Source organism: Sinocyclocheilus anshuiensis, unplaced genomic scaffold (genome assembly GCF_001515605.1).
Source record: "Sinocyclocheilus anshuiensis isolate Anshui unplaced genomic scaffold, SAMN03320099.WGS_v1.1 scaffold1764, whole genome shotgun sequence".
Taxonomy (NCBI): domain Eukaryota; kingdom Metazoa; phylum Chordata; class Actinopteri; order Cypriniformes; family Cyprinidae; genus Sinocyclocheilus; species Sinocyclocheilus anshuiensis.
In genome coordinates this window covers 103,056-117,231 of record NW_015557159.1, presented here as the reverse complement: position 1 = coordinate 117,231, position 14,176 = coordinate 103,056, and the positions used below count along the sequence as shown (strand labels likewise).

Below are 14,176 nucleotides of genomic sequence, written 5' to 3'. Positions count from 1 at the left end.
CCGCATAAACACATTTCATTACACCAAATACACAAAATAATGTTCTTTGTAGCAGCATCATATGACCCCTTTAAAACAAGGAAAAAATGAGGTAGGAAAAATAAACTTAATTTAAAGGAAAACACAATAATTTTTCTTTTTGTTTTAACCATAAACTCACAAAATTTTGACTCTTTTTTGTTTGTTTTTGAAAAACAAGACTTCATATCTTAAGTCATTTTGCTTCTCAAGTAAATCCTGATGTATTTTTTTTTAGATATTTGTACTGGAAATTAAGACAAAAATATTACATAAGAAAACAATTTTGTGGTCACCAGTTTCATTGTATGGAAATGATCAGCTTAGAAAAATCATGATTTTTGCATATTTTTTGCAACATGTGGTCGAGTAAATGATGAGTGAGTAGTGCTTTTTTGCTGAACTACAGCTTCAACTCAAAACCACACGTGGTAAAACGGCCGGTTCTCAAATCAGTGTAGTTTCCATAATGAGTCACTTGCAAACACAATAACGAAATGAAACAATGTACACCAATGCATGTCTGATTTCCTATTCTTTCTTCCCATCAGGATGAAGAGTTAGGGCGTGATGAATGCGCTCTTAAAGCAGCTATGTACATCTACACATCTTATCATTAGCTCGCCCGAGGGCCACCACGCTCACAAGCGCCAATCAAACGCAATACAGTCCAGCCACGACTCCTGCTTTCACTCACTAAAAGCATTTCAAGAATCAAAAAAGTCAATAACTGCAACCTGAACATTTGCCCTCAGCTGGTTACCTGCTTTTAAACACCGTTTGTAGTAATCGGAGGTTTTTGTTTGGCAGAGAAAAGAAAACGTAGCACAGCTTATGGACAAAAAAGAGCTGATTTTTGAAAGCTTTCTGAGAGTTGAGTTTAAACGCAGCTCATTTTGTTTATGCATGGAGCCAAAAATACTGCAAATATGTCCTGGTCATTTCTTTGGTCACCTCTGCTTTCTCTCTGCAAAAATGTCAACAATTCTGTGTTTTTCTGTCAATATGGGGTGCTGTGTGTACATTAATGAGGAAAAAAAATTAACTTAAATGATTTTAGCAAATGGCTGCAATATAACAAAGAGTGTAAAATTGAAGGGGGTCTGAATACTTTCCGTACCCACTGTACATATACATATATCATTTATGGTATTTAAAATGTATAATTGCAGAAATTGTATATGTTAACGTTTACTGTAAAAAGATATTAATTAGTGTACGTGTTAGAGTACAAAAAGTTATAAATATTTTAAAACATAATATCTTAAATACCTTTTTTGCTATGGTTTTTTTTTTTTTTTTGGCTTCGGAAAATTGTATTATGACCAAACTGCATAATAATACATTCAAATTACTAATTAAATTTTTACATGCAAATTACTAATTAATTTATAGTATTGAGTATTATTTTTGAGTTTTATAGAAGTATTTATTTGAAATATACATGTACTTACTTAGATTTGTACAGTTTTATATTTTAATCATTATTCCTCCTTTTATCCTCATTTCTTTTCATTTATAACCAGTATTATACATACCACATTATATGGTATTTAATGTTTAGAGTTATGGAAATTGTATATGTTAATGTTTACTGGGAAAAAAAGAGACTTCAGCAGCAATTTTTGCTGTATTTTGAGGACATAAAATAATTGGTCTTAACTGTATACTAAAATAATACCTTTAAAAAAAAAAAATTTTAAGCAAAATTCTAAATGCATACTGTACCTTCAGGTAAAAGTTATTATACAAACAAACATACGAGTAAGTATCTATACCATCTGTATCGGTGGAAAAATGTAAATGAACTAAACGTCATAAAAAAAAAAACACTCGGTTCCAGTGCTTCTGTGCAACAAGTGGAACTTGTTCTGAATAAAAACTGGTTCCTAGTTCTCAAGTGAGCTAAAAAAAAAACATTCACAGACATGCAAACAGTATAGTGGTATTTCTAGTAGCACAAGGTACTTACAAAGAACAGATTATATGTGTTTACCTTGACGCAGATAAGCACGGTGACAAAGAAGATGGAGATGGAGAGGAAGAGGAGAAACATGAGGAACCAGGCGCTCCAGTGCAACCAGTTGCTGAGACCCATCATGCGCATGTACTCCTGCAACACACACACACACACACACACACACACGGCTGCAGTGAAGCTTTCTTACATCAAGAGCAACAGAATCCACGTTCATGCCCATTTCCTGTACCTTCAGTTTCCTCTCCTTCTCCTGTACTACAGCTCGGATGATGTTCAGAGACGTGTAGGTGAAGCTGAGCACCAGCAGCAGCGGCAGCTGGTTCTGGATGGCCAGGATGAAGACGTCGTACATGAATGCTGGGTAAGGGAAACGAGCCAGCAGCACTTGGGCTGTCTTGAGGAGGGCCGCCGCCGCCGTGCTGTTGTAGGCCTTCATGATGGCCCGGTCCACCGCATGCTGCACCTGCAGGAAGCCCTCGCGGTGATATCCTGTCCAGACATACACAGTATTCATTAGATTCCACTCAATCAAACTTATGAGCGGTTAACGGAATCAAATGAACTGAGGATTTTTTCTATTGAAAAAATATTCTGGGTTCTGTATACAATACAATACAAGCTGAATTGACAGCATTTGTGGTTTAATGTTGGATACTGCAAATATTCATTTCCACTTATCCTGCTTTTTCTTTAAAAAACAAAGGTCTGTCTGAATGAGGCCATTTGTAACCATTAAGATCTCACTGTTTCAATAAAGCCAATACAATGTGTGGTGTAACATGATTTTAATGTGTATTAATCTTTTGTGTGTCTGAAGTTATATTCGGTTTTAAAAGTTTAACGCTACAAACTGACATAAACAATGAAACCTTAAAAATGATTTAAACCAATTTGTAACTCAATAGTAAGTTTTAACAAAAATATGAATGCAAATGCTTTTATAAAATTATAAACTTTTAATTTTTGCTTTTAAATCCTCAAAAATGAACTGTAAAATTCATGATTTAAAAAAAACAAACATTTTTTAGCAGAAGAATAAATGTAAATGCTTTTATAAAATTATAAGCTTCGCATTGCTTCAAACTGACCCCATTCACTTCCATTGTAAATGTCTCACTGTAACCTTGATCTTTGGTCCTTTTTTCCATTTAAAATAATATAAATGCATACTAACATACACATACTAACCATTTTATGTGTGAAGTTATATCTAATTTTACAGTGTTGCAATGACAATGCAATGTCAAATAATAAAACCCTAATTATTTTTTTTTTAAATCAGCATTTATAGCTTTCAATTAAAAAATACACATATTTTACCAGAAGAATGAATGTAAATGCTTTTATAATATTATAAGCTAAATGCCTCACTGTACTCTGGATCTTTGATCATTACAGACCAAAAATCATTAAGTTTATGATTTTTTTCAAATGTGTTAGTACATCAGAATGGTATGAAACTTGGTGACTTTTGTCGTACTTGCCATGTGAACAAAACAAAAAAATGGTCTTTAAAAAATAGCCCCACTTCTTAGCTGTCAAAAATGACCACCATAGGAAATTAATGGCCAATATGAAAAATACTTTGGGGTACAATCTACAAATCGCACAGCAGTGAAGGGGTTAAACTTTAAAACACCTGTAATATTTCTTTTGAGCTTCAGGAAGTTACTATTTCACAAAACTTAAACATTCATTGAGAATTCCTCGCCGCTTCTCATGGCTTTTCAAACCATAATGACCCTTGAAGATCAAAACCCTCTTCGCACTTGCAGTATAAAGCAACTCAACGCAATTAAATGCAGATGAAAGAACGACGATGAAGCAGGAAGAGTCGTGCAAGCAAATATCAAGATGTCATTTGTAGCACCGTGACAAAAATAGAGGATAACTGTCATCAAAGTTCAGACCTGATGCTAACGCAGCGCTCATGATTAATAACAGACACTCTGCAGGTGCAGGTGTTTTGAAGCTGCTGGCAGCACTGGAGGCCATCAGACGAAGGAACGCTAACTAATCCAAATCACTTCCTAATCAACAGCTAGCGCCGTCACGGGAAACCTCATGTACAGGAAGAGATCATTAAAGTTTATCTCATCTGCTGATGGTAACTGACAGCAAAAGGTCATCAAGGAAGAAATCGACCACTAATTTGCATGTTGATGGACGAGTTTTGATTAAAGAGCTTTTTAATGAACTGACACTAGCACTTAAAATTGTAGTTTTGTGGCTATTAGCTTTAACATCATCTATATTTTAATGCATAAAAATTAAACATTAAGCACATATGAATTAGCAGACTTAATCTTGGGGAAAGTAGCATTACATGACTTGCTCAGCAATAGATCCTCTGCAGTGAATGGGTGCCGTCAGAATGAGAGTCCAAACAGCTGATAAAAACACCACAATAATCCACACCACTCCAGTCCATCAGTTAATGTCTTGTGAAGAGAAAAGCTGTGTCCATCAAATCCATCATTAACTCTTACCCCGCCAGCATTTTTGAAAAAAGTTGCCAGCCACCGCCAGCAATTTTGATGATTTTCACTAAAATTTGATGGCCTCCAGTATATTTTGCTGTATGAATATTTGAATATGCTTAAAGCATTCTTTATTTATCAACACTTGAATATAGGTAGGTTTCGTAAAAAATGCATAATTTTGAGCAAAAAGGTGAGAAAATCACATTTTTATCAAAAACTACATCTGGATAATATTCAGTACGATTATCAAAGCATAAATCCAGTAAATCGCTTCCATCAACAGTAACATTATGCAGTTTTCATTTATATGCTGTCTATTGCTGATGATGGCATTATTTTTCATATGCATCTGTTTACATAAGAGATCGCTCGTTTCTCCGTCCTGTTCACGTGTGTTTTTGTTTGGGAGGTTTTGTACTCGTTCAGAAGATATGCGTCGAGTGTATAACAGTGAAAACACGAAAAGCCGTAAAAACTCGTCTTTGGCGGGGAAGCGTTTTCTTGTAAGAGACGAGATAACTCGTCAATGGCGGGGAAAGAGTTAAGACAACTTCAAACTTCAAACCATTTCAAATGGCTAAAATATGAGTCTCTACCCATAATATTGCTTCCTCCAGTGAAAAAAAATTGTCTGGTCTGAATCAGGAGAGAAATATGCACAGATCAAGCACCATATACAAACAGTCCAAAACAGTTCTAAACAAATATGTGGGTGGAGTTTGATGCGAGACAACAACAGGAGATGGACTTTTTCACTGGAGGAAGCGTTATGGATTGACTCATATTTTGGCGATAAGTGATGGTTTAAAGTTAAACGTCCTGATGAATTCGCTTCACAAGACATTAACTGATGGACTGGAGTGGTGTGGATTACTTGTGGATTATTGTGATGTTTTTATCAGCTGTTTGGACTCTCATTCTGATGGCACCCATTCACTGCAGAGGATCCATTGGTGAACAAGTGATGAAATGCTAAATTTATCCAAATCTGATGACGAAACAAACTGATTTACATCTTGGATGGCCGGAGGACGAGTAAATTCTCATCAAATTTTCATTTTTGGTTGAACTACTCCTTTAACTTGAAATTCATGGCTTGTAGGTTGCTTCTGCTGGGTTAATTTCCCACAATGCATCAGTGTGGACTGACCTGGTGTGCCCCCGTGTGGCTCGTGTTGTTCTCTGGGCCCGGGCAGCTGGAACAGCGGGAACAGACTGAGCGTGTGCCAGTCCAGATCATTGTTGGGGTTGAGCTCAGACTTCTCACGCACCGGAGCGTTTCTGGGGCTGTACGTGAAGCGCAGATGATAGCTGACCTGCCACACATGACATCAAAGGTTGTTTGTTTGATGTGACTTAACATTTCATGTATTAGAGGGTCAAACCCCAAAGTAACATGCGTCTAGATTAATGGCACAATAAACATTGAATAACTCTTGTGGGGGTTTGAACCTACAACCTTACGGTTACCACACCAGATAATAATGAATATTGTTCAATATACCTTAGAGCACACGTGATATTTCATCAATTTAATTAACTTTGAGAATAACTTGAGATTAAAAAAAAAATAAAATTTTTTTTTTTTTTTAAAGCCCCAGGCTTGTTGTGCTTGTTTGTATAGGGCTGCATAATTTGGCCCAAAATTGTGATTATATATCAATATAACTATATAATAATAATAATAATAATACATAATTATAATAATCATTAAATATAACAATTATAATTAAAATATTACAGAAACAAATTTCACTGTAAAATAAAAAAAAGTGTTAAATAATATTTAAAAAAAATTTAAAATAAATAAGAAATATTTATTTTGTAATTTTTCACTGCAAAATAAAGAAATTGAGTATTTAATAATAATAATAATAATAATAATAGCCTTGTTTTGTGAAATTTTAATCTGACAAAATAAATCAGTCTTCTGACAAAAATATCATTTTGGGCCTCATTTGAGACATGAGGAAAACAAATTTCTGTGTAAATCATTCATAAAACCATTCTAAAGTTAATTGTTTAAAAAATAAATAAATAAATAAAACACACATTTTACATAGAATAGAAATGTGCTCTCTTCCTGGATGCTGATCCAGGACCTGCACTGGAGCTGCAGTAAACTCATTAAATCCTCAGTGAAGGACTCGCTGTCTGTGACCGAGGACCGAGAGCTTTCATCGTGAGAGATGAGAAGAAAGCAGACCAGACCTCATCTCTCCATTAGGCAGCTGAGAAACCTCAGCAAGCGCATCTCAAAACGCCTGAAACGGCTTCAGCGCTTCATAAACACACGAGCAGGCGCCGGAGACATGAAACCAATATGCTTTGAGGGTATTTGTTGCTAGTGCACTAATGGCCTGATTCCTCCTGCTAGATTCGACTGCACTCGACGTCTGTGGAAAACAGCTTATTTTGTCCTCAAATGTTCAGAAAAGAACATTTCCTTCGGGAACACTCGCTTTAAGTAACGGTTATCATCATGAAAGACAAGTAAATAGGCGAGTCTCACTAAAATTGACAAGACTGCACTTTATTTCACACAAAATCTAAAGAAAATGGAGGAAGTGATTTTAATCCCTAAAATCCCTGCCGGTACGGAGACTCGACCCACGACCTTTGGGTTACAAGTCCGACTCTCTAACCATTAGGCCATGACTGCCCCATTTTCATTACTGTATCAATATTACTATTAGTAAATAGCATGGAATTTATTCCATTTGAGAGGGAAATGTGTTTAATATCAAGCAAATTCATACAAATATTGTTACAATGCAAAAATAGCTTATTTTCTTTATGCAAAACATAATTTAAATATAATAATAATATCATATATTTAATTTATAATTAAAATACCATTTTAAATAATAATAATAATTGAATTTTATATTGTTTTATTTAATAATGCTTTTTTTCTTTCAGTTGATGCTGGAGTGAAATACATAAACATTACTTCACAAAACTCATCTACACAACGATTCAAACTGTTCAGTATGCAGTTGATCAGGTTGATCTTGGCTAACAGGAGGAGGTAAACAGGAAGAGGGTGATTGGGAATGCTAATTCGTTAAGGCACAGGTCTGTCCGGTCCATGGCGTCTCACCTGCAGAGGAAGCGGCTCGTCATCGTGTGTGAACTGGTGCTCAAACACAATGGCTGCCAAGATCTTGCCTGACTGTGGGTCAGTTTTCACAAACTCCTCAAACTGCTCCTCTGTTTCAAAGCCACGCACTGGAAAACAAGATCAAGACACAGCATTAGTGCCACAGCCGTCTTTATTACTGTTACTATAGCTTTCATTTATAATAAATAAAACGTATATTAAGCAACGCTTTCATTTTCTTTATGCAAAATATAATTTAAATTTTAATAGAAAAATTTTACATTAGTTAATTAGTAATAATTATAATAACTGAATTTAAATAATAATAATTTAAAATGCTAAATACAAATAAATCACTTATTTTCTTTATGCAAATTAAATTTTAATATCATAATTGTATTAGTTAATTATATTAGTATTGTATTAGGCTACGTTCATACTGTCAGTTTTTGGGATTGACAACCGCATTTTCTTTACAGGTTTGAGTCTCGAAATGTCCCGTTCACACAGCAGCTTACAGTTGTGTTTAGAATGCTGTCTGTTGCTGCGTCCCAATTCGCATACTATCCGTCCCAAATAGTATTCGAAAATAGAATTAGTATGTCCCAAATCATAGTAAGTTTTAAAAAAGTATGCCAAAGATTCCCGGATGGTCTACTACTTCCGGTTAGAATTCGAAGTGCAGATCGATGCACACTCTAACGGCTAATATTGCCCACAACACATTGTGCAGTGGACGAGGATTCAATTAGAACTACAAACATGCATTAAAAGTGTTAAAAAACTACCAACATGGCGGATATACGCGACCAACGGACAGGTAGATAAATGGATTTGAGTGATAAATAATCAATGTCTAACCTGATGAAAAAATATAAATGTAATGTTATCCACATTATATTTCATCTGCAGCAACACTGTGAACTTTTATAATGATACGTTTGGTCATTAACTTTTAAATGCATCATTATGCAAACGCATGAGCAGAGTTCTGGGTATGATAGACCTGCGACTAGCAGATCAACGTACCTCTTAATTTCTCTCCAATATGGTAGGAAATCAAATTAAACGAAATGTGGATGATGTTAACTGTGATAAGATGATTGACAGGGCAGTTTAAACAGTGACAGAATGCACATAACTAAGCAACAGAGCGTCCCTTAAAGAAGCAGCTATGACGAAGTAGTATGTCCCAAAGCTTGCCTACTATTCTTCTACATACTCAAAAGTATGTACTTTTTCTTCACAAAAAGAGCACATACTTTTAGGGCATAGTATAAGTAGGCGAATTGGGACGCAGCAAGAATGAACGTGCAACGGGAGTCAAGCCTGTATTCCTTACCATTAACCATAGCAACAGTGACCAAAGTAAAATAAAAGATGGCGACGTCCATAAAACTGAAAGTCGTATCACTTTCGGACACAAAAAGAGTCCAATCGAGTTCTTTTGTCAAATCTTCATTAACCAACAGCAGCTTTTAAATTTTGGTGGAGAGCGGACCATTTGATTCTCGCACAGAACACAAAACTGACGGGAGCTCCGGTGGAAAACTGACGGGATCTAAACATTTCAGATGACACGCAGCTCATTTCTCCGTCACTGTAAGTTACCGAAAACACACATGAAAACACGTAACACACGGTAGAGCAGCACTGTATGACGTGACACAACTAGTTGTCCAGTCCGGTTCCGTTCACACAGCGCGTGTGTTCCGAGAATGCGGTTGTGAGTCCTGAAAATTCTCACACCCGTAAATACCCGAACTGTGTGTGAACGTAACCGTATTAAGGACTCAAATACAGGACTGACAACCGTATTCTGCTGCTGTGTGAACGTGGCCTATGTTAATCATAATAATTGCATTTTAACAACAACACCACCAAAATATAATAATAATTCTTCTTATTATTAAAGTGCTCCTATTATGGATTTTTGAAAACTACCTTTCATGCAGTGTGTAATGCAGCTGTATGTGAATGTAAACCGTCTGCAAAGTTGTAAAGCAGAAAGTGCATCATAAATAAAGTTATTGTCTCTCAAAAGAAAGAGTTGACTCTGAATCGCTTAAACGAGTCGTTCCAATCTCTGCGAGTTCAACGAGGGATTCCTAAACCGGTTGTCTTTGAAAGATGGGTCAGTGCCCAGTTTGTTTGGACCAGTTTGCTCCTCGAATCACAGCCTGTAAGTATGATTAATAATTGTTGCTTTGATGTTCTGTCGAGCGTGCAAAATGTTGTGTTGTGTATAGAGTCGTTGCAGCTGTAAGTCTCTGGCTAACTCACATTATAGCTCTGCTAATCAGCTGTTGGCCTGCTATTGTCTAGAAATGTGTCAGTTAATACAGAATATCTGTCACATTACTTGGACTCATAATAAAGGAAAGCAATACGTTGGTTTACAAACTGCAGTGCTTTATCAGTACTCTTTGTCTGTGTTCGACTAACGCATATACCATTATTGTTTGGGCCTTTACTACCAAGCTGTGGGTCCGGTTCGCTAACATAAGTGTAAAACAACTTTTTCCCCTCTGATTCTTTCTTTTTAGAACAGAGTGGAGCACTATTATTAATACAATAGGATGTATTATTGTATTGTATTATTGATAAGCTGACATGCGCTGTACGCAGTAGACCAATCACAACAGACTGGGCCATCGGACCAATCAGAGCAGAGTAGCTTCATGCAAAGGAGGGGTTTGGAAAGATTAGTTTTTGAATAAATTGTTTGCGAGTCGTTGAGAAATAACATAAAATTAAATGCATATTATAAGAAAATGAAAGTGTTTTTTGACCTTGCATGCACGTAAACCTGTTGTTGGGGACTCCCAAAACTAAATTATGAACATTTCAAATACCATAATAGGGCCGCTTTAACATTATTATTATATTTATAATAAATAATAATTTTATATTAATCCACCTATCAACCACCCAGATCGCCTTAGCAACACCCTGGCAACCACCCACAACACATTAGCATCATGGCAGCAAAGAATGCGTTTCTCAAACAAACGCAAATTGTTCATATTGTTACATGCAATCAATTCAGAACCCAGAAAGTTTGAGGGTTAAACTGATAAAAACAGATGAATTGATGAGAAATGTAACCATTTAAGCAATCATACGAAACCATGTGACCTTTAAAGCAGCTGTGTGGACACTGGCTCACTGTTTGACCTTTAAAATAATTGATTTTAGGATTTGTCAGCCTACTGGAAACGTATGTTAATGATATCATGATCGCTGGTGGGGCTTTTTTCAAGAGAAAATCATGTTAAAAGAAAAAGCTAATGAGACTAGGCAAAAATGGGAATTCAGCCAGGTCACGACTGGGATTTAACAACTAAATCCAATTAAACACACACACACACACACACAAACCAACATGCTTTTGACCTCAACAAGCGAGCAGCTTTAAAGCAATATTTGACCAAAAAAATGAAAAGTCTGCTGTTATTTACGCACCCTTGTGTTGTTATAAACCCACACACTTATTTATTTCCATGCAACAAAAAGTGAGATGTTTTCAAGGAATCACAGCCTGTAAGTATGATTAATAATTGTTGCTTTGATGTTCTGTCGAGCGTGCAAAATGTTGTGTTGTGTATAGAGTCGTTGCAGCTGTAAGTCTCTGGCTAACTCACATTATAGCTCTGCTAATCAGCTGTTGGCCTGCTATTGTCTAGAAATGTGTCAGTTAATACAGAATATCTGTCACATTACTTGGACTCATAATAAAGGAAAGCAATACGTTGGTTTACAAACTGCAGTGCTTTATCAGTACTCTTTGTCTGTGTTCGACTAACGCATATACCATTATTGTTTGGGCCTTTACTACCAAGCTGTGGGTCCGGTTCGCTAACATAAGTGTAAAACAACTTTTTCCCCTCTGATTCTTTCTTTTTAGAACAGAGTGGAGCACTATTATTAATACAATAGGATGTATTATTGTATTGTATTATTGATAAGCTGACATGCGCTGTACGCAGTAGACCAATCACAACAGACTGGGCCATCGGACCAATCAGAGCAGAGTAGCTTCATGCAAAGGAGGGGTTTGGAAAGATTAGTTTTTGAATAAATTGTTTGCGAGTCGTTGAGAAATAACATAAAATTAAATGCATATTATAAGAAAATGAAAGTGTTTTTTGACCTTGCATGCACGTAAACCTGTTGTTGGGGACTCCCAAAACTAAATTATGAACATTTCAAATACCATAATAGGGCCGCTTTAACATTATTATTATATTTATAATAAATAATAATTTTATATTAATCCACCTATCAACCACCCAGATCGCCTTAGCAACACCCTGGCAACCACCCACAACACATTAGCATCATGGCAGCAAAGAATGCGTTTCTCAAACAAACGCAAATTGTTCATATTGTTACATGCAATCAATTCAGAACCCAGAAAGTTTGAGGGTTAAACTGATAAAAACAGATGAATTGATGAGAAATGTAACCATTTAAGCAATCATACGAAACCATGTGACCTTTAAAGCAGCTGTGTGGACACTGGCTCACTGTTTGACCTTTAAAATAATTGATTTTAGGATTTGTCAGCCTACTGGAAACGTATGTTAATGATATCATGATCGCTGGTGGGGCTTTTTTCAAGAGAAAATCATGTTAAAAGAAAAAGCTAATGAGACTAGGCAAAAATGGGAATTCAGCCAGGTCACGACTGGGATTTAACAACTAAATCCAATTAAACACACACACACACACACACACACACACACACACAAACCAACATGCTTTTGACCTCAACAAGCGAGCAGCTTTAAAGCAATATTTGACCAAAAAAATGAAAAGTCTGCTGTTATTTACGCACCCTTGTGTTGTTATAAACCCACACACTTATTTATTTCCATGCAACAAAAAGTGAGATGTTTTCAAGAAGCATTTCATTCTTTGGATTTTATATGGTACTTTTTATTGTCGCTTTATTGTTCTTCATTGTTTCACAAAAACACAACATGAGGGTGAATAAATAATGAGACTTTTCCTATCTGGGTCAAATGCTCGTCTAACATGTAACCAAATGGTCTCACATGACTTTATTGTGAGTTACAGCATCTCTGGCGTCAGTTGAGCCGGTTAAACTGGCTCAGAGAGAGCAACACCTGTCTCCTGTGCAACGCACAACCAGCAAGCATCTGTGCTGCATGTGTCAATGTAAACACAACAGCGAGAGTTAATAACAATAAACAAGCAATAAAGCCACTTTTGAAGTCCTGCTGAAACTGATTGTGTCTATGGTTGCAATAGGGACCCAGTTCTAGTTCTGAACCATACATACATATATACACATACAGTATCTCACAGAAGTGAGTACACCCCTCACACTTTTGTAAATATTTTATTATATCTTTTCATGTGACAACACTGAAGAAATGACACTTTGCTACAATGTAAAGTAGTGAGTGTACAGCTTGTATAACAGTTAGGGATGTAACGATTCACTCAACTCACGATTCGATTCACGATTTCTCTTTTTTTTACAAAATGAGATTTAAGACAAATTATAAATTAAATGTGTCCTTTTATTATTGCTTGGACAAAATACTGTACGTTTCTTTGTGAAATTGAAATATAACACTATAATAATATACTAATATAGCACTTGTAAATTATTGCTCTTTTGTTGGTTTTGATTGCTTCTATTGTCCTCATTTGTTAGTCGCCTTGGATAAAAGCGTTTGCGAAATAACAAAATTTTTATATAATGTAACTGTAAATAAAAAAACTAAATTAAAATTTTAAAACAAGCCCCAAATCAAATAAATAAGTAACACAAATAAAATAAATTTCTTCATATAAACAAACTAAGGCTTTGTCTGTGCTCTTTCCATTTAAAATTAGAGGCAACCACTGCATTTTAATCACAATCCAAACAAAGATGCTGCATACATGCAACATGAGCAGTTTTTAATCTAAATTAGATTGTATAATTTCGAAATTTGAAGCAAAAACAGAATGGTTTGACTTCAGTTGTGAAACTATGCATAAAAATATCTGCATGAAACAGAAACAGTGGACGAGCTGAATGAGACGCAGATTCACTCTCTGCCAGCAGGTGGTGCTTAAATCGTTTCCTTGGTTTCCGCTGTAAACAAAGCAGCACTGCACTTAGGAACTTTAATATGCAGGGCTCCAGACTGCGACCATTTTTTCTGCCTGTGCGACTAAATTTTGTGTGCGGTCGCACTGGCGCGACCACCGCGTTGGTCAACTCATAAGCGCTGCAATTTCTGTTGCATATGAGAAACATCAAAGGGCAAACGAAACAAAGCATAATGAAACAGCGCTTAGAGAGTATACTCGCCATGTCAGCACGAGCACGAAGCTGCAAGCAGCAAAAATGACGCTCATATTGAGGAAACGACTTGTGTGGGGAAAAAACATGCAAGCACTGTCACCGTTAGTTTTACTTTTCTTTTTGTTTAAATTTTTGAAAAACGTATCTTTGCTGTTTACCGTAAGCTATGGAGGCTCTCTTTTATTTATTTATTTATTTTTTTGATTCCACAGTGTTTGCTAAACGTTCTCTAATTTATTAGTCGGTATATAATACAGCATGTG

At 35.9% G+C, this 14,176-nt stretch overlaps 1 protein-coding gene across 1 annotated transcript in view; it reads right to left on the bottom strand.

The window, feature by feature from the left end:
• The window catches only part of LOC107678264 (ATP-binding cassette sub-family A member 3-like), a 62,649-nt gene that overhangs the window by 36,252 nt on the left and 12,221 nt on the right, over positions 1–14,176 (bottom strand). The window contains exons 4-7 of the mRNA XM_016473472.1: positions 7,586–7,713; positions 5,633–5,798; positions 2,229–2,488; positions 2,015–2,131 (exon numbers count right to left, since the gene is read on the bottom strand). Of these exons, the coding sequence (XP_016328958.1) occupies positions 2,015–2,131; positions 2,229–2,488; positions 5,633–5,798; positions 7,586–7,713 (671 nt within the window). The remainder of the gene's footprint in view (positions 1–2,014; positions 2,132–2,228; positions 2,489–5,632; positions 5,799–7,585; positions 7,714–14,176) is intronic.